Source organism: Typopeltis vanoorti, chromosome 10, assembly GCF_054136105.1.
Source record: "Typopeltis vanoorti isolate ZY-2024b chromosome 10, IOZ_Tvanoo_1.0, whole genome shotgun sequence".
Taxonomy (NCBI): Eukaryota; Metazoa; Arthropoda; class Arachnida; order Uropygi; family Thelyphonidae; genus Typopeltis; species Typopeltis vanoorti.
This window is the reverse complement of record NC_143558.1, coordinates 23,327,943-23,349,813: the sequence shown is the minus strand read 5'-3', so window position 1 is coordinate 23,349,813 and position 21,871 is coordinate 23,327,943. Positions and strand designations below refer to the sequence as shown.

Sequence of the window (21,871 nt, the reverse complement as noted above, 5' to 3'; positions counted from 1 at the left end):
CTGCATTTGAGTGGTTATGGTGTGAGTCGCTTGAAGAGACTGCTGCTGGAAGGTAGAGAATTGCATACAGAGAATGAATCAGATCAAGTGGGAAGTGATGTGAAAGAGATTGAAGGGGTGGTTATGAATGAGGAAGTGAGTGGTATGAGTAGGGAAAATGAGAGAATGGGTGTGCAAGAGGAACAGGGAAACGGGGAGGCTCAGTGTGGATGGATACACAGCATGAGAAAGGTGGATGCTCCAAGAGAACGTGAGGGCATGTGTAGACAGGAAAGGAATGGGATGACCTGGAATCAAGAGGAAACAGTTGGAATTGAAGAGGGTTCTAAAATGAATAAGCAGAAAGGGAAATGACCCCAGTTGAGCATGGAGAGATCACATCAAATGAGTGGTATCAGTGGAACTAACTGTAGATCTGGGAATGAGCTGTTATATTGGTATACAAATGCTAGAAGTGTAAGAAACAGGGCAGATGAAATGGTTGCACTAATAGACTCTGTTCACCCAAAAATTGTTGGAATAAGTGAGACATGGTTAGATGCCATCCTGACAGGAATAGAAATGGAAGGGTATGATGTGTTTCGGGAGGATAGAAGGGATAAAAATGGAGAGATAGTGCTATTGATAATAGAGAAAGAGCTATGTCCATACAAAGTAGAGATGCAAGAGGGAAATAGTGCCAGTGGTTTTGAGGCAGTATGATGTGAGATAGAGGTGAATGGAACAAAATACTTGGTTGGATGTTGTTATAGACCAGTTAATGTGGATGGTAGTGATAATGAAATGTATGATCAAATTAGCCAAGCAAATAAGAAGAGTGATCATTATGGGCAATTTTAATTATGGCAATATAGACTGGAATGATGAGATAGCAACTGGAAGTAAAGAAAATGAGTTGAGTTTTTGAGGGATAACTACCTCAGACAGTATGTAACAGAGGGCATACGAGGATTGAGGGTCTTGGATTTGGTCATCTCATCAGAGGATGTAATTATAAGTGAGATGTCAAATCACCCACCAATTGGTGAGAGTGACTATGAGGTGATTACCTGGGTGGTTGCCAGCAGTGCGAGGACCCCTGTGAGAAAAGGGTATATGTGGAACTACAAGGGGGGGGGGTATGAATAGCTCAGGAGACAGCTTGCAGGTGTAGCATGGAATGAGGAGTTAGCTGGAAAAGAGATCGATGCAGCTTGGGGGATTTTCAAAAACTATCTAGTAGATGCAATATCTAAATGTATTCCAAGGGTGAGAAGGTTAAATAAATAAGGTAGGTGTGAAATGGATGAATAAAGAGATTAAGCATGCGATACAGAGAAAAAGGGCATTATGGAGGCAGCATAAGAGAAATGGAAATAACCAATTCCATGAGGATTACAAAGACCAGGCAAGGTGGGTGACTTGATTGATGAGGGCAGCTAAAGTGAGGTATGAACAGCAGTTAGCTAATGAAGCCAAAAAGAATCCTAAGGAGTTCTTTCGATATGTAGCCAGGCAAAAGAAAGAATGATTATGGAAGAATGACATTGATTGAAGAAAATGGTATAAAGACAGCTGTTGCGGAACGTGTGGTGGAGATACTTAATCAGCAATTCATAAAGGTCTTTCAATCTTGTGAATGTGACTTCATGGAGAGATTGAGAACAGTTGATGATGGGGAAGAGAGACTGACTATAAGTGAGGAAGAGGTGTATGGGGAGTTGAGTAAACTAGATGTTAATAAAGCTGTGGGACTTGATAACCGCATATTCTGAAGGAATGTGCCAGGGAGTTGATGCTGGCCTTGACATATTTTTTTAATATGACTCTTGCACTGAGTCAAGCACAAATCTCTGCAACTTTGCTGTAGCAAGTGTTGAGATTTATGTTATTGCTAATGGTTCAATCCTGTCAACTCAATAAGAATCCGCAACAAAACACAAGCATGTTAATTATTATTAGTAGTAGTACCCAAGACCCCCATGGAGTCAAAGACTCATCTGGGAGGTCCTTTTATCATACACACAGCTCATCATACCATGCTTTAAACACACTCAAATTCTCTGCAGACACCACACTTGGGTAAGGCATTCCAATCATTCACAACTCTGCATGAAAAAAACCTACTTCTCACTCCTCTACTCACCCCTTCTTTTTACAGTTTCCAGGGACAACCTCTGGTTCTCCCTTGATCTCCCACTATTTTCTGTAAAACCCCTCTAGCATTGATCCTATAACAACCCCTTTAACTTGTAGGTTTCTATTATATCTCCCCCCTCTTCCTCCTGTCTGCCAGACTCTTCAAATTGCATCTTCTCAATCTTTCTTCATATTCAACATTCCAGAGATTAGAAACTACCTTAGTCAGTCGCCTCTGGACCCTTTCCAACATCTCTTCATCCTTCTGAAAACCAGGTGACCAAATCTGTGCACAATAGTCCATGTGTGGCCTAATCAAAGCCTTGTAGAATGGAACAAAAATCTCCCTACTTCTACAAGTCTGCATCATTCCCAGAAGCCTTTGTGTGGTCAAGTTCCAAAGAAACGGAAGGAGGGCAAGATTGTGCCACTTCATAAAGGAGGTGATAGAACTCAAGCATCAAACTATAGGCCTATCTGTGTGTCAGGTGTTGTGGTTAAGTTGTTGGAGAAGCTTTTGAGAACTAGGATCCAGAACTGGGTTGACAACAGTGGTATTATCTTTTGATGGACAGCATGGATTTGCTAAATGGAGGTCATGTTTTAGTAATCTACTTACTTATTACAATAAGGCGACTGCTTCCTTGGACAGAGGAGAAGGATACAAGGATACACAGTAATATACTTAGATTTTGCAAAGGCTTTTGATAGATTACCACATGATAAGTTGATAGTCAAACTAGAGTGGATTGGGTTGGATATTAGATTAGTGCATTGGATTGGAGACTGGCTATATGTTGGTATCAGCAAGTTGTGTATGGGGGAATGGTATCCAGGAAAAGAAAAGTTATTAATGGTGTGCCTCAGGGGTCTGTGTTAGGGCCATTGCTGTTTAACTTGTATATTAATGATATTGGAGAAGATTTAGATGGAGATATTCAATTGTTTGCAGATGATGCAAAGTTGGGACGAACCATGAAGAGTAGAGAAGATGTTGTGGCCTTACAAGAAGACTTGAATAAATTGAGTGATTGGGCACGGGAATGGGAATGTGAGTTCGATGTTGCAAAATGTAAGGTTTTAAAATTTGGAAAACAAAGATGGGATGCAGAATTTATGCTTGGTGAGGATATATTGTCGGAGGTTGAGAAAATAAGAGATCTGGGGGTGATAGTAGATAAGGATCTGAAATTTAGGGGGGGGGGGCACATAGCCAAAATTGTGAAGACAACACAAAGGCTTCTGGGAATGATGCAGACTTGTAGAAGTAGGGAGATTTTTGTTCCATTGGATTAGACCACACATCACTATTGTGCCCAGATTTGGTCACCTGGTTTTCAGAAGGACGAAGAGATGTTGAAAAGGGTCCAGAAGCAACTGACTAAGATAGTTTCTAGCCTCTGGAATGTTGAGTATGAGGAAAGATTGAGAAGATGCAATTTGCAGAGTCTGGTGGACAGGATGAAGAGGGGAGATATGATAGAGACCTAAAAGTTAATAAGGGGTTGTTATAGGATCAATGCTGGAGAGGTTCTACAGAAAATAGTGGGAGAACCAGAGGTCATCCCTGGAAACTGTATAAAGAGGGTGTGAGTAGAGAAGTGAGAAGAAAGTTTTTTTCATGCAGAGTTGGGAATGATTGGAATGCCTTGCCTGAGTATGGTGACTGCAGAGAATTTGAGTGTGTTTAAAGCATGGTATGATGAGCTGTGCATGATAAAGGACCCCCCAGGTGAATCTTTGACTCCATGGGGGTCTTGGGTAATAATAATTAATATGATTGTGTTTTGTTGCGGATTCTTACTGAGTTGACAGGATTGAACCATTAGCAATAACAAATCTCTACACTTGCTACAGCAAAGTTAATAACATTAACTACCCCCCTCCCAAAGCATTTCTTCTTCATTGTTCTTTCATGGTCCTTTATTTTCAGTTTTATTGTTATTTAATATTCATTTCCTTGAGTGTATATTCTAGCATAAGCTGATTCTATATTCCAATGTTACCACTGCTTTAATTATAGCAAACATTTCTACTGTGTTAGTTAATTTATATAGAATTATTATATCATTATCACATACAGGGTCATAAAAAAAGTGACGTTCTAGTTTAATTGCCTATATTGAAGTATTTTATTTCCGGTTGCGATTTCACAAGGCACTTACTTCGGTTATCTCTGGGTTTTTTTTTGTCATTTAAAGCTGAGAGTTCAAATCCTAGATGTTGTAACATAGATGCTTGTAAGTTTTAAGATGATAATAGATGGTTTTCATAGTGCTGTATAACATGCTGGCTTGTTTGTAAGAAATGAGACCTGAAGTAGCATAAAAAAAGTTGGGCTTTGAGCAGGATTGTTGGCTTATCTAGTGCTTGGCCTGTTCTTGATACTAATGTGTGTTATAAGTTCTAACCAGTGTATTGAATATCTGCAAAGTTCTGATTAAGAAGTGATTTTCATGGGTCCAGTGCAATACCACTATATTTCTTATTAGGAGACCTGAAATGATATTTAAAGAAAAATAAATAAAAGTTTGGTCTTCAAAACAGAGTTCCTTTTCTAGTTTATTGAAAACTTGGCCTACTCATGCTACTTAACACTTCTTCCTTTTACACAGAGCAATATGATGAAATTATGCATTTTAAACAGAACAGGATTTTAACTTGTATAGATGTGTGTCTACACATAGCAGGTAACATCCCCTCTACCTCCTGGACATGCATTATTATGTGAACACACAAACACGCAAAAAAAATTTTTTCTTAAAGTTTTATCTAACAATAAATAAAGTATAATTTCCTAACACCTAATTTAAAATAGAATTTTTGATGATTTTGCATCCTATCCTTCTACCTATTCTTTCATTATCAAGTTTTTTTTTTTTCAAGTTTATTTCTAAGAAAAAACCATGTTAATCCTTGAATCTTGTTTTTATAACATAATTAATTTTGACAGTTTTAATGAATGTATAAAAAACATCATTGATAAATGTAAGTTAAATTTCTTATCTTAATTTTTATTCTTTCTGCTTAGAAAATATTATTAACATTGTATTATTTCAGGGTAGATATACTGCACTTAAATGTACGTTGGCAAGATCAGTACAGGTTTGTGGTAAGTGATTTTTCATATCTGTGTATCAGTTCAATATTATAGATACTATTATTTGAAATTATGCAACTGTAATTGGGTATGAACATCTGAAGAGAGCATTATACATTGTCTTTGTGTTCCATTGTATCTGTATTAATTTATGCTGCAGAATGGAACTGTTTAATGGGAATGATGTGTAGATTTACATCTTAATGATATTGGATGATATCATTAAGAATGAAATTGTTGAGACTTCAAAAATATAGGCTTTTGTTTGGATTATACAAAGACCATCATCATCATCATCAAATTGTTGCCATGTACCCTCAAGGGGTGTACAGGATATGATAGTACTACATGAAAAAAATTACATCATTACCAACTTCTTATCTAAATTTTCCTCCAAATCAGTGTGTTACTTCTCAAGACTCCAACATTAGCAGACTTTTATTTCTTTTATTTCTTATATTTCTATCATCTAAGGCACTTTGTACCGTATCAATCCACCTATATCTTGGTCTTCCTCTGGATCGTTTTGCTGCCAACCTGGCAGAGAACACTTGTTTTGCTAATCTTTCTTCGCCCATTCTGTTTAAGTGACCATACCACCTGCGATTAGCTCTGCTAACGCATTCCTGGATGCTGACAATGTCAAGTTCTTTCCTAATATCCTCGTTTTTAATATGATATTGCCATTGATGCCATCTGTTCATGCCTATAATCTTTATAGGCATGAACAGATGTGTGTTCATGCCTATAAAGACTCTCATATCTGTGGTCTCTAGTCTTTGGTCAAGTGTTGACCCAGCTCTCAGATCCATAAGTTAAAATTGGTTTGAACACTGTCTTGTATACAGCTAATTTAGTGTTCCGACTAATTTCTCTCTTATTCCATATGAATTTATTCAGTTGACTTCCCATCATACTAGCTTTGCTGATTCTGTTGTCTATTTCTATATTTAATTTACCATCTTCAGTAAAAATCATGCCTAAGTAACTGAAATGTTTTACTTGTTCCACAGGTTCTCCATTCACAACACAGTTGACATTTTCAATGATTCTGCCTATTTTTATTGTCTTTGTCTTTTTATTGCTGACCTTCATACCATATCTATTACAACAGCTATTCAATTTAGTCAGAGAATCTTGCAGACTTGTAGCGGATTTATTTAGAAGTATAACATCATCCGCATAAAGCAAAGAGCTGACATTAACATCTCCAATTTTGATATCATGTTTAATACCACTTTCCTTCATAATGTGATCCATATAGATAATGAATAAGAGGTGATAGTACATCCATGTCTCACACCAGATTTAACATTAAACCATCTTTCTGTACTTCCTTCAATTCTAACTGTCGACTTACAATTCAAATAAAGACTAAGTATTGCTTGATATAATGCCCCACTGAGACCATATAACTGTAGCGTATTGAATAGCTTCTCTCTTGGCACCTTGTCATATGCCTTTTCCAAATCGACAAAACTTAAATACAGATCTTTGTTATATTCCCATGCTTTCTCGACTAATTGTCGTAAAGTGAAGATCTGATCCTGACAGCCTCTATTTGGCCTGAATCCAGCTTGTTCTTCACCAAGCTTTTCTTCCACAATTCTTCTCAACCGTTTCTCAAGTATACTTGCATAGATCTTGCCAGCAACATTCAGTTGGGAAATACCTCTGTAATTCTCACATTCAGTTTTATTTCCCTTTTTTTATATATGGGTACTATAAGAGCTCTACTCCAATCATGGGGAATTCGTCCCTCTGTCCAGGCATTCTGAACCATGCAGTGCAGCCACTGTAAGACTCTTATACCACATACTTCAGCATTTCTGGTCGAATACTACTCCTGCTGCCTTTCCACATTTCAAGCCTTTGATGGCTTTTTCTACTTCAAGTATGGATATGTATTCCTGACTGCATGCCTGGTCAGTGTTTTTTACCGCTGTGCTGTCATCACTGCTTGTTTCATTTATCAGTTTTTCAAAGTAATTACTCCATACTTCAAGGACATCTTTTTCTCCAGTTTTCATGTCAGTTTTATCATCTCTAACTCCTTTTACAGCACTCTTTCCTCCATTCCTAAGCTTCTTCAACAACCTCCAGAATATTTTGCCACCTTCTTGATATTTTCTATATTCTTGTCAAAGTCCTCCCATGACTTTTGTTTAGCTAGTTTTACACAGTGTTTTGCATTCTTGCATTTGTCTCTATATTCTCTCAAGCTGACATATTTGCCAGGAACTTTTGATATGCTTTCTTCTTTTCCTTCACTCTTTAACTTCCTGTGTCCATCATGGAGTTCTGATTTTTCTATTCTAGCAGACAACCTCACCACATGCCTCTTGCTGAATCAATCAATGTTTTCTTCAGGATTTGCCATTGGCTCTCCACGGTCTGGTTGCTGTTCTCAAACTCTTTCATTTTTTCTTCAATAATCTTTATGTATTTTAGTCTACAGTTCACATCTGAGAGCTGCTCAACTTTTATTCACTTTAAAACTTTCTTACATGTTATTCTTTTCAATATGAAATTCAGTTTTATCCTTCTCAAGACTAAATAGTGATCACTTCCAATTTGAAATCCTCTGTACACTCTGGTGTCCTGCACCAGGGAGAAAACATCACTATCAACAATAACATAGTCAAGGAGACTTTTCTTATTCCTAGCCTCTTCTCTCCATGTGAAAATGTGCACATTTTTATGTTGGAACATGGTGTTAGTAATAACCAGTCCATGTCCTGAGCAGAAATCCAACAGATATTTGCCATTATTATTAGCTTTGCTCTTTTCTCCAAATTTTCCCAAAACATTTTTGTATATCTGACAATCACTTCCTACTCTGCTATTTAGATCCCCAACAAGGACCAACTTTTCCTTTTTCATTGTGTCAGTTGCTTTCTCTAGAGCCTCAAAAAATTCCTCCACTTCTACCTTAGTAGAACCTTCTGTGGGACCATAGGCACAAATAAGTCTCAATGTCCAGTTCCCCATTCTCATATTTGCCCACATTACTCTACTCGAGACTGACTGCCATTGAAGAAGATTAGCCTCGTATTTTGTGTTGAATACTATGGCTACTCCTTCTTTTCCTTGATTTTCATTGCCTGAATATAACATTTTGTATTTATTGCTCAGAAAGATCTCACCAGTTTTTGTCTTTTTTGTTTCAGTCACCCCTATTATGTCGATCTGGTACTTATCTAATTCCTCAGCTAGCTCCATTTCTTTGCCATTCAGGCTTCTTAAATTGATAGTACCAATCTTTAACTCTGGTGATGTTGAGTTGGGGTTTGTTTTCAGATTTGTTCCAGTAGCTGACTTTTCGCTGTTCGCCCTGGTTCCCTGGCGAAAACAACTGGGGGCCTTGTTTAACCGGGTGACGCCCCAGCCGGCATGAAATTTTGTCATGTTGTACCATCATTTTTTATTTTGGTTTAACCAATAAGAATACAATTTGGTCGGCTAAATCCCAAATTGGCAGCCCATCCTCATTCATTCAGTATCCAAGTAGATACCCAACAGGGTGCACCACGAGAAGGTGAGGATTGGACATTGGGTCAGAAGCCCTGGTCAGTTCTCCGCATTTCTTTAAAGGCTATGTGGAGGTCTCCTCTCAGTTATACAGCTTTGACCCTTAAGCACCCCTTATACAAAGACTTGAATAATAATAGTATAAGTAACCACACGAAATAAATTTAAACATTTGAATGCAGAATTCTATGTTTTAGCCAACTTTAAACAAAGACAGAAGGAACAGCTTATGGATACTGTCAGGAATCCATTAAATTAGTAGTGCCTCTGGAGTGTAGCGATGAGAATGACATCCATTTGTCTGGATCTGTATTTGAATTTTGAAGATTAATTTGGAAGAAAGTTATTGATAGCTAGTAATAATGTAAATGTAAGTATGTATTGCTATCATACATAATCATAGCACTATATAAACCTGTACATTCCCTGGGAGTACATACCAGGAAATGATTGCATCTTGAGATTTCATGTGTTTGCATTCATTATCATAAATGCCATAAAGTTTGTATCAATGAAAGAAAATGAGTCATTTAAAGCTTGGTTTACCGGCAAAAACACAGATTTTTAAGTGCTAGATAATAACTTCCCCATTATCTAAGCTGCCTATTCACCTAAAACCAAAATAAAACCAAATTTTAGATATACACACTAATTCAAGCCATATTGAAATCAACATATACATTAAAAATAAAATATATTTGGATTATACTTGTTTTGCTTGTGTGTGTATATGTATATATAAAAGGCAAGCAGAAAGGCGTTAGCTGTTTTTTTTTTTTTTTAATGATTAGATCACAGTGATGCCATCATCCATAATTTCTTTTAAAAACTTTCTATCCACAGTTCTAGACTTTAATCAGAAGCCAACTTCAGATCTATAAGTTAAAATGGGTTTGCCTATTGTCTTGTATGATGCTAGTTTTTTTGGGGACTAATTTCTCTCTTATTCCATATACGAGGATGGTCTGAAAAGTTCTCGGTCTCGACCACAGATGGCAACTCTAGCAGCAAGATTTTTTTCCTAAGTTGGTGCATCTGTCATAAGATGCACCAACTTAGGCAATTTCACATGGATGTGAAATTGCAAGTCATTCTATCAAGTAGTTTGTTTTATACAGCTGTCTGAAGCAAAAGTGTTGTGTGTATCCCTTGAAATGGATAAAATTGAGTATATAAAATTCTTTGTAAAAGAAGGTTTAATACCAAAAGAAATTCATTCAAAGTTCATAAATGTTTATGAGCACTCTTCTCTTTCGTTTTCGACAATTAAGAAATGGGCTGCCGAGTTTAAACGCGGCCGTACCAGCCATGAAGATGATCCATGTGAAGGACATCCAAAAAGTGTAACAACACCAGAAATCATTGATCAAGTGCATGATATGGTATTGGATGACCAGCGTGTCAAAGTGCATGAAATTGTTGAGACTATAGGCATTTCAAAAGAACATGTAGGATATATTTTGCATGAAGAATTGCAAATGAAAAAGCTTTGCCATGATGGGTGCCATGCTTGCTCACAACAGATCAAAAACACACTCGCATGAAAATCTCTGAACAGTGCTTGGATTGTTTTAACAAAAATAAACCTGATTTTGTGCATCGATTTATTACTATTGATGAGACTTGGATTCACCGTTACACACCAGAATCCAAACAGCAGTCAAAACAGTGGACAGAAGCTGGTTGTTCTGTGCCAAAGAAGACAAAGTCGGTTCCATCAGCAGGATAGGTCACGGCATTGGTGTTTTAGGATGCTAAGGCATTTTGTTTATTAATTATCTTGAAAATGATAAAACAATAACTGGGGAATATTATTCCCATCTTTTAACTACACTAGACAAAAAAAATTCGTGAGAAAAGACCCGGTTTGCGGAAGAAAAAAATCATCTTTCATCATGACAATGCACCTGCCCACAAAAGTGTTTTGGGAATGGGAAAATTAAGGGTTCTGCACTATGAATTGTTGGAACATCCACCCTATATCCCAGATTTGGCTCCCTCTAACTTATAACTCTTCCTCACTGATCAGCATTTTTCTTCGAATCAAGAGTTGATTGCAGCTGTAGAAGGGTATTTTGCAGATCTTGCTGAGAACCACTACAGGGACGGGATAATAGTGCTGATGCATCGCTGGAATAAATGTATTAGGGAGATTTTGTTGAAAAATAAAAATAATTTTGAAATTATAAATTCGTTTTTTTTTCATTGTTAGGCCGAGAACTTTTCAGACCACCCTTGTAAATCCATTCATTTGGTTAATATCTGTACCATATCTGTTTATTGTTTTGTTCTGTTTGCATGTTTAGTTTGAAATCTTTACTAAATTATCTGAAATATTTTACTTGTTTATAGATTCTCCATTCAGAATGCAGCTGAATGTTTTTCATGTTCATGTTTATTTTCATAGTCTTTCTCTTTCTATTGCTGATTTTCATACCAGATTTGTTATAGCTCAGTTAATATAGAATATTTCCAGTGCAATCAGTTTTTTCAATAGTGAAACTGATTTTTAAATGTCCTTGGCTGTTTAAATTCATTAAAAACTTATTTAGTGTTTAGGCCATAAGGCTAAATTGCAAATTAGGAGTATTTTGTTCTCGGTCTTCCATAAAGATGTAGTGGATATAATTGTATTTGGGTGTGGTGGGGTCCTCTTTACAGTTCCCTTTTATTTATTTATATTTTATTTATTTTATATGGGGTTTTCCCCCTTTTCTCTTCCATCCTTCAGGTCAGTTGAGCTTTCCTAATGAGGGATTAAATATGTATTTTATCACTGTGTGTGTTCATGAGCTGGTTTGCCTGTTCTGAGGGACAAAAAACCTGAGTTTCTGGGTGAGAAAACACTCTACCTCTATATGACAGACCAACTCACCTTTAGTCAAAAGAGACCAGATAAAGGTTCCTCACGTCATATATGGGAATTGAACCCAAGTCTTTCCGACCAAGGGACTTTGTCTATATCAACTGAGCTACAGAGGCTCATCTATTTATATTTAGAGAACATACAAGTTTAAATAGCTCAGTTATTAACTAATGTTGATGTTTAATGGAGAAAACACATCTGTATTGGGGGGCCTCATACAGTGCCCTTTATCTATTTATATTTTATTTATTTTGTATGGGATTCCCCCTTTCCTCCCCCATCCCTTAGGACAGGTTGAGCCCTCTTAGGGATTATGTATTTTATGACTCCATGTGTGTTCATGGGCCGATTTGCCTGTTCTGAGGGACAAAAAAAAAACCTGAGTTTCTGGGTGAAAAAAGCCCCTCTACCCCCATACTCACCTTTAGTCAAACGAGACCAGATAAAGGTTCCTCATGTCATGGACGGGAATTGAACCCAGGTCTTTCCGACCAAAGGACTTCGTCTATACCGAATAAGCTACAGAAGCTCATCTATTTATATTTAGAGAACATTACAAGTTTAAATAACTTGGTTATTAACTAATGTTGATGTTTAATGGAGAAAAAACTCATTTATGCAAGTAAATATTACTGTATCCCAAATAGAAAATGAATTTGATTTAGTTTATGGTATTTATGAATATCATAATTTCTTTTACACCTTCACAAGGACTGGAGAACAAGTAAATCCAGAGCAGAAGTTAGAGGTGGCGGCCGTAAACCATGGCCACAAAAAGGCACCGGTAGAGCAAGACATGGAAGTATTCGTTCTCCTATTTTTTTGGGAGGTGAGTTCTGATTAATAATTTTTGAATTTTGAGAGGAATAAAAAAATAAATAAATACCATAATAACGACATCGTAAGTTACAGTAATTTATTTATATCCAGTGCTTTTTTTCTGGCAGTATGCAATGGTACGCAGTAATGGTATCTTTTTTCTTAAGTTTTCAAAAATTTTCGATTTATTGACAGCAAAATGTATTATAAATATTCTGGTAGATGGTACTGTGTTCAAAAATTGAATTTTCAGTTTTAATTACTCATAAGTTGGTACCCTGATTTCCTGTTTCATAGGTTCGTATGCAACCGGAAACAGGAAGTTGTGTTCACTTCCGATTGCTTCCAATATCAGTTTATCAGTTCTATATTCACTCTGCAACAGGCAGGTGTTCACATGAGTTTTGAATTAATCTAAGTTAAATCAGTGCAATTATTGTTCAAAATTAATAAAATAAGTAGTTACTTTATGCCAATGAGTAAAAAAAAGGAAAACCGAAGAAGCAGAAATTGTTGAATCTACTTGTGATCCTGTAAAACTGAAAACAGAAAAGCACCAATAATACACTTAGTGAAGAGGATCACGAAACCAAGACCGAAGATCTACGTGGTCAAAAGGAAACAGATTCTGATAATGATTGGTCCGAATGTTGGACACTTTTGCAGAAAAATGACTTCTGCGAGAGAAATTAGTGGCTGTATGCTAAGAATAAAATCTTGGGCTGTAAACTGTGTCGTGGTGTCGGAAGTCTTGCTGTCAATAAACACATGGGAACGAAAATTTCAGCAGAGTGGGCAAATGGTAAAATCAGTCATTTTGGAGAATCTCGTAAACAACAATTAATGCCATTAAGAAAAAAGATTTACGATCATAAGGAGAACGCAGTGCACAAAGCGTGCCAACAAAGCGAGACGACGAGGATATGCTAAAAGTGTGGAAGTTGCTGTAATAACATCTTCATGGTGAGTACCGACACCTTTTTTCCAGAAAAAATGCACTACTTATATCCCAACTGACTAACCGTTATCCATCCCTTGAGTTTATTATAAGGAATATGAACATTTACTTTGTGTATCACTTAGTGATTGTGAATAAAATAGTGATGATTGTATTCATTCATATTTTGACAAGATTTTATCCATAAGAATATTTTTGCAGAAGTTTAAAAAGTTGCAATCTTGGATCACTTTGTGTTGCATGTGGAATTGGATAATGGAGTGAAAGAGAAAAAAAAAATCGGAGATTGTATGAAGTTGTTGATAGTGCATAAAGATTGACTTAATTTATAATAAAATATTCACATGATTCTAGGATTGACTAGAATCAAGATAATCCTTAATGATGGTATATTAATAAATTTAAAAGATATTCATGTTGAACTTCATAACATTGATTCTATTATAGTAAGGACATTTGCAACATTATACTTTTTTAGGTGGAAAAGCACATGGTCCACGTGGTCCTAGAACAGAATTCTATATGTTACCATTCTTTACTAGACTCAAAGGTCTTGTAACTGCATTATCAGTTAAATTTGCTCAGGTGAGTTTCCAGACAAAACATAATTTACTTTCATAAGTATATATATAAAAAAAAAAAAAATCCTTGTTGATTTGATATTGGATAATTGTCATTCCCACAATGTTGGAATAATGTTTTGTCATCATCATCATCATCATCAAATTCCTGCCATGTACCCTCAAGGGGTGTACAGGATATGACAGTACTACATGAAAAAATTACATCATTACTAACTTCCTATCTACAATTTTCCTCCAAATCAGTCTGTTACTTGTCAAGACTCCAACATTATCAGATCTTATATTTCTATCGTCTAAGGCACTTTGTACCGTATCAATCCACCTAAATCTTGGTCTTCCTCTGGGTCGTTTTCCTGCCAACCTGGCAGAGAACACTTGTTTTGCTAATCTTTCCTCTCCCATTCTATTTAAGTGACCATACCATCTGAGATTAGCTCTGCTAACGCATTCCTGGATGCTGACAATGTCAAGTTCTTTCCTAATATCCTCATTTTTAATATGATATTGCCATTGATGCCATCTGTTCACGCCTCTAATCTTTCTCAGGACTCTCATATATGCAGTCTCTAGTCTTTGGTCAAGTGTTTTACTTCTGACCCAGCTCTCAGATCCATAAGTTAAAATTGGTTTGAACACAGTCTTGTATACAGCTAATTTAGTGTTCCGACTAATTTCTTTCTTATTCCATATGAATTTATTCAATTGACTTCCCACGATACCAGCTTTGCTGATTCTGTTGTCTATTTCTATATTTAGTTTACCATCTTCAGTAAAAATTGTGCCTAAGTAGCTGAAATGTTTTACTTGTTCCACACGTTCTCCATTCAAAACACAGTTGACATTTTCAATGATTCTGCCTATTTTCATTGTCTTTGTCTTTTTATTGCTGACCTTCATACCATATCTATTACAACAGCTATTCAATTTAGTCAGAGAATCTTGCAGACTTGTAGCGGATTTATTTAGAAGTATAACATCATCCGCATAAAGCAAAGAGCTGACATTAACATCTCCAATTTTGATATCAGGTTTAATACCACATTCCTTCATAATGTGATCCATATAGATAATGAATAACAGAGGGAATAATGTACATCCTTGTCTCACACCAGATTTAACATTAAACCATCTTCCTGTACTTCCTTCAATTCTAACTGCTGACTCACAACTCAAATAAAGACTAAGTATTGCTTGATATAATGCCCCATTGACACCATATAACTGCAGCGTATTGAATAGCTTCTCTCTTGGCACCTTGTCATATGCCTTTTCCAAATCAACAAAACTTAAATACAGATCTTTGTTATATTCCCATGCTTTCTCGACTATTTGTCGTAAAGTGAAGATCTGATCCTGACAGCCTCTATTTGGCCTGAATCCAGCTTGTTCTTCACCAAGCTTTTCTTCCACAATTCTTCTCAACCGTTTCTCAAGTATACTTGCATAGATCTTGCCAGGAACACTCAGTAGGGAAATACCTCTGTAATTCTCACATGCAGTTTTATTTCCCTTTTTATATATGGGTACTATGAGAGCTCTACTCCAATCATCGGGAATTCGTCCCTCTGTCCAGGCTTTCTGAACTATGCAGTGCAGCCACTGTAAGACTCTTATACCACCATACTTCAGCATTTCTGGTCGAATATCATCTACTCCTGCTGCCTTTCCACATTTCAAGCCTTTGATGGCTTTTTCTACTTCAAGTATGGATATGTATTCCTGACTGCATGCCTGGTCAGTGTTTTTTATCACTGTGCTGTCATCACTGCTTGTTTCATTTAGCAGTTTTTCAAAGTAATTACTCCATACTTCAAGGATATCTTTTTCTCCTGTTTTCATTTCACCTTTATCATCTCTAATTCCTTTTACAGCACTCTTTCCTCCATTCCTAAGCTTCTTCAACAACCTCCAGAATATTTTGCCACCTTCTTGATATTTATTTTCTATATTCTTGCCAAAGTCCTCCCATGACTTTTGTTTAGCTAGTTTTACACATTGTTTAGCTTTCTTACATTTGTCTCTGTATTCTGTAAGAGTAAAAGCTGACTTATTTGCCAGGAACTTTTGGTATGCTTTCTTCTTTTCCTTCACTGCCTCTTTAACTTCCTGTGTCCACCAGGGAGTTCTGATTTTTTTATCCTTGCACACAACCTCACCACATGCCTCTCTGGCAGAATCAATCAATGCTTCCTTCAGAGTTTGCCACTGAATCTCCAAGGTTTGATTCCTGTTCTCAAACTCTTTCATTTTCTTTTCAATAATATGTCTGTATTTTAGTCTACAGTTCACATCTGAGAGCTGCTCAACTTTTATTTGCTTTAAAACTTTCTTACATGTTATTCTTTTCAATATGGAATTCAATTTTATCCTGCTCAAGACTAAATAGTGATCACTTCCAATTTCAAATCCTCTGTACACTCTGGTGTCCTGCACCAGGGAGAAAACATCACTATCAACAATAACATAGTCAATGAGACTTTTCTTATTCCTAGCCTCTTCTCTCCATGTGAATTTGTGCACATTTTTATGTTGGAACATGGTGTTAGTAATAACCAGTCCATGTCCTGAGCAGAAATCCAACAGATATTTGCCATTATTATTAGCTTTGCTCTTTTCTCCAAATTTTCCCAAAATATTTTTGTATGTCTCACAATCATTTCCTACTCTACTATTTAGATCCCCAACAAGGACCAACTTTTCCTTTTTCATTGTGTCAGTTGCTTTTTCTAAAGCCTCAAAAAATTCCTCCACTTCTACCTTAGTAGAACCTTCTGTGGGACCATAGGCACAAATAAGTCTCATTGTCCAGTTCCCCATTCTCATATTTGCCCACATTACTCTACTTGAGACTGACTGCCATTCAAGAAGATTAGCCTCGTATTTTGTGTTGAATACTATGGCTACTCCTTCTTTTCCTTGATTGTCATTGCCTGAATATAACATTTTGTATTTATTGCTCAGAAAGATCTCACCAGTTTTGGTCTTTTTTGTTTCAGTCACCCCTATTATGTCGATCTGGTACTTATCTAATTCCTCAGCTAGCTCCATTTCTTTGCCATTCAGGCTTCTTACGTTGATAGTACCGATCTTTAACTCTGGTGATGTTGAGTTGGGGTTTGTTTTCAGATTTGTTCCAGTAGCTGACTTTTCGCTGTTTGCCCTGGTTCCCTGGCGAAAACAACGGGGGCCTTGTTTAACCGGGCGACGCTCCAGCCGGCATGAAATTTTGTCATGTTGTACCATCATTTTTTATTTTGGTTTAACCAATAAGAATACAATTTGGTCGGCTAAATCCCAAATTGCCAGCCCATCCTCGTTCGTTCAGTATTAAAGTAGATACCCAACAGGGTGCACCACGAGAAGGTGAGGATTGGACATTAGGTCAGAAGCCCTGGTCGGTTCTCCGCATTCCTTTAAAGGCTATGTGGAGGTCTCCTCTCAGTTATACAGCTTTGACCCTTAAGCACCCCATAATGTTTTGTTTATTTTTAATATTTATTTCAAAATAAAGTTATTTTTTAATTTGAGTGGATCAAATTAAAAATAATAATAAGTTGTTGATTTTGAAATTGATGTTTTTCACAGTAAAATAAAGGTTAGGTGTTTTCTCTTGAGCTTTGTTTTACTGTAAACTAATAAATTTTCTAACTACATATAATTACCTTACTTAAGAAATAAATTACATTTCATGTTGTTTAGTTCAGTAATAAAATAAAAGTTATTTTATCGGTGATTTCAAAATTATGCTTACATTCAAAGTAAAAATAGTGGTTGTTTCATCATTCATCACATCCTTCTAAAAGATTCAACTTGCCTGAAATTCTGGATTTTTATTGGATCTTAAAAATCCAGTAACCATAATTTCAGGAAAACTGGCAGAGAATTGCTTATCCAGTACTAAGAGGGAAAACTTTTCACAAGGAAATGCCATATTTGTGCAAGAAACAAACAGTATTAGAATAAAATCCAGATGTCATTGTCTTCAGTGCAATGTCAGACTTTGTAAAACACATTTTCAATTATTTCACACAAAATTGCACAGGAATGGATATGTTACATTTACTAAAATTATATTTTTCTTTGAAAATGGCTTTACGGGAAGTGAGTCTCTTTAGAGTAAATGCTAGACTGTGAAAGTGTTCATGCACACATCTGGTGACAGCAGCAAAAATGAAAAAGAAAAAGATTATTTCAAATGTTTATAAAGAATGGCTACAATCTGAAAACTATTAATAAAATCTTACAAAAAATAAAAGACACTAAATTGCCCTGCAAACTTAGAAGATGTAGTTACTTTACCATACATCAATAACATTGCAGATAAAATAGTATATTATTAAAACAGCACAACCTCAAAGTTACGTACGAAAAAATTTCTTGGGGGTGCTTAGGTTACCCAAGCAACTTCATTTGCCTCTCAAGAAGTCAGGTGTTTGTAAAATATTCTGCATATGTGGCATATGTTACGCTGAATAAATGGGATGTTCTAAAGAATTGTGCATGAAAGAGCATATGAAGGACATTGGGGGGGGGGGGGGGACTTGTAAATCAGGTGTGGCTTATCATAACAAAAAGGGAAAATATCAGGTAATTTGGAAACAAGAATACCCCATAATGAATTTAATTTACTAACAAGAATATCCCATATTGAATTTAATAGCAAAAATATTTTGGGAAAATTTGGAGAAAAGAGCAAAGCTAATAATAATGGCAAATATCTGTTGGATTTCTACTCAGGACATGGACTGGTTATTACTAACACCATGTTCCAACATAAAAATGTGCACAAATTCACATGGAGAGAAGAGGCTAGGAATAAGAAAAGTCTCATTGACTATTTTATTGTTGATAGTGATGTTTTCTCCCTGGTGCAGGACACCAGAGTGTACAGAGGATTTCAAATTGGAAGTGATCACTATTTAGTCTTGAGCAGGATAAAATTGAATTTCATATTGAAAAGAATAACATGTAAGAAAGTTTTAAAGCGAATAAAAGTTGAGCAGCTCTCAGATGTGAACTGTAGACTAAAATACACAAAGATTATTGAAGAAAAAATGAAAGAGTTTGAGAACAGGAATCAAACATTGGAGATTCAGTGGCAAACTCTGAAGAAAACATTAATTGATTCTGCCAGAGAGGTATGTGGTGAGGTCATCTGCAAGGATAAAAAAATCAGAACTCCCTGGTGGACACAGGAAGTTAAAGAGGCAGTGAAGGAAAAGAAGAAAGCATATCAAAAGTTCCTGTCAAATAAATCAGCTTGTGCTCTTAGAGAATATAGAGACAAATGCAAGAATGCTAAACACTGTGTAAAACTAGCTAAACAAAAGTCATGGGAAGACTTTGGCAAGAATATAGAAAATAAATATCAAGAAGGTGACAAAATATTCTGGAGGTTGTTGAAGAAGCTTAGGAATGGAAGAAAGAGTGCTGTAAAAGGAGTTAGAGATGATAAAGGTGATATGAAAATGGGAGAAAAAGATATCGTTGAAGTATGGAGTAATTACTTTAAAAACACTGACCAGGCATGCAGTCAGGAATACATATCCATACTTGAAGTAGAAAAAGCCATCAAAGGCTTGAAATGTGGAAAGGCAGCAGGAGTAGTATTCGACCAGAAATGCTGAAGTATGTGGTATAAGAGTCTTACAGTGGCTGCACTGCATGGTTCAGAATGCCTGGACAGAGGGATGAATTCCCGATGACTGGAGTAGAGCTCTCATAGTACCCATATATAAAAAGGGAAATAAAACTGAATGTGAGAATTACAGAGGTATTTCCCAAGTGAGTGTTCCTGGCAAGATCTATGCAAGTATACTTGAGAAACGGTTGAGAAGAATTGTGGAAGAAAAGCTTGGTGAAAAACAAGCTGGATTCAGGCCAAATAGAGGCTGTCAGGATCAGATCTTCACTTTACGACAAATAGTCGAGAAAGCATGGGAATATAACAACTGTATTTAAGTTTTGTCGATTTGGAAAAGGCATATGACAAGGTGCCAAGAGAGAAGCTATTCAATATGCTGCAGTTATATGGTCTCAGTGGGGCATTATATCAAGCAATACTTAGTCTTAATTTGAGTTGTAAGTCGGCAGTTAGAATTGAAGGAAGTACAGAAAGATGGTTTAATGTTAAATCTTGTGTGAGACAAGGATGTACATTATCACCTCTGTTATTCATTATCTATATGGATCACATTATGAAGGAAAGTGGTATTAAACATGATATCAAAATTGGAGATGTTAATGTCAGCTCTTTGCTTTATGCGGATGATGTTATACTTCTAAATAAATTCGCTACAAGTCTGCAAGATTCTCTGACTAAATTGAATAACTGTTGTAATAGATATGGTATGAAGGTCAGCAATAAAAAGACAAAGACAATGAAAATAGGCAGAATCACTGAAAATGTCAACTGTGTTGTGAATGGAGAACCTGTGGAACAAGTAAAACATTTCAGCTACTTAGGCACGATTTTTAGTGAAGATGGTAAATTAAATATAGAAATAGACAACAGAATCAGCAAAACTGGTATGGTGGGAAGTCAATTGAATAAATTCATATGGAATAAGAGAGAAATTAGTCAGAACACTGAAATTTTTCATGTTTCATAACAGTAAACACTTATATACAAGAAAGTTTATTTAATAAAATATATAATCAAATATTTTAATATGAACTTACAGATCATCATCCTCAGTGAAAACAGATAATTCAGAAAGTTAGAATAACAACAATGAATTTCAAAACAGACATGATCCACTTGCTAGAGTGATATAATACAGTAAATATAAGGTTGATACACATACATGATTTAATAAGGATCAGACTTTCCCAAATTTTTGTTAAGGAAATAGTCATTCTGGTTCAAACTAGGACAATGAATAAGTGCTCAAATTTAAAATGGCATCACTGTAAAAGATAAATCTTCACATTGATGCCATTTTATTTAGCAATTTTAATTTAATTTAATTTTTTTGGTCATATTTAATTTTACTACTAGATCGAAACTTTTGAAAACTATGAAAACTCTTGTGATTAAAACCTATATATATATAATTTTTCATTTATTAGGATGATTTGAAAATAGTGGACTCACTGGACATTCCAGTGGATGAACAGCAGGTTTGTTTGTTTTCATTAGTTTAATATGTATTAATTATTTAATAATATTGTAGCGTATATTGGTTGTATCTAAATATCTGTTGGATATACAGACATTCCCTGACTTACACAAATTTGAAGTTATGGGTAATGTAGGGAAAGCTTTCAGTGAAACGATGCAAGTTTATTTATTGAAAAAAGAATGCTTATTAATATTGGTTGCTCTCATTGATGATTTGCTCTTGCCACAGAATCATCCAGCCTACAACACTTAAATTCATTTGTTGCTTCTGCTGAGCAGATAGCTACAATAATACTGTATAAAATAAAATGCTTGCTTTTGCTCTTTTACTTACTAATGGTAAGTAAAAGAGCAAGTGATAAAAGCAGTGCACCTTATGTGAACTTTATAAGATCGAACTTGAGATAAATTGAACATCATTAAGAAGAAAGAATGCGGCATGGCATTTGCAAGGCTAAACTGGCTTCCATTAAAGAACATATTAAAGGATATGCACCTTTGAACTCCTAGTAAACAGCATTCTACATGTATGCCCAATTATATCATGATAAGGTAGTATAAACATAATAAACTGGGTTTTTTTTCATTTGAATGCCTTCGATGTAGAGGTGACTGTAACTCCATAAAGAAATATAAAATACACGTGAACACAGTGGAAAGATATTTGATTAACTGTAGTAATTTATATAAATACTTTGGTTTTAAGTACCATAACCATCATCGGCGTGACAAATGGAATTGGTAAATTCAAATAACGACAGTGTAGCCACAT

At 35.8% G+C, this 21,871-nt stretch overlaps 1 protein-coding gene across 1 annotated transcript in view; it reads left to right on the top strand.

The window, feature by feature from the left end:
• Positions 1 to 21,871, top strand: part of mRpL4 (mitochondrial ribosomal protein L4) — a 74,487-nt gene that overhangs the window by 26,854 nt on the left and 25,762 nt on the right. Inside the window, exons 5-8 of the mRNA XM_090398877.1 lie at positions 5,179 to 5,230; positions 12,327 to 12,444; positions 13,871 to 13,977; positions 21,048 to 21,098. Of these exons, the coding sequence (XP_090255003.1) occupies positions 5,179 to 5,230; positions 12,327 to 12,444; positions 13,871 to 13,977; positions 21,048 to 21,098 (328 nt within the window). The remainder of the gene's footprint in view (positions 1 to 5,178; positions 5,231 to 12,326; positions 12,445 to 13,870; positions 13,978 to 21,047; positions 21,099 to 21,871) is intronic.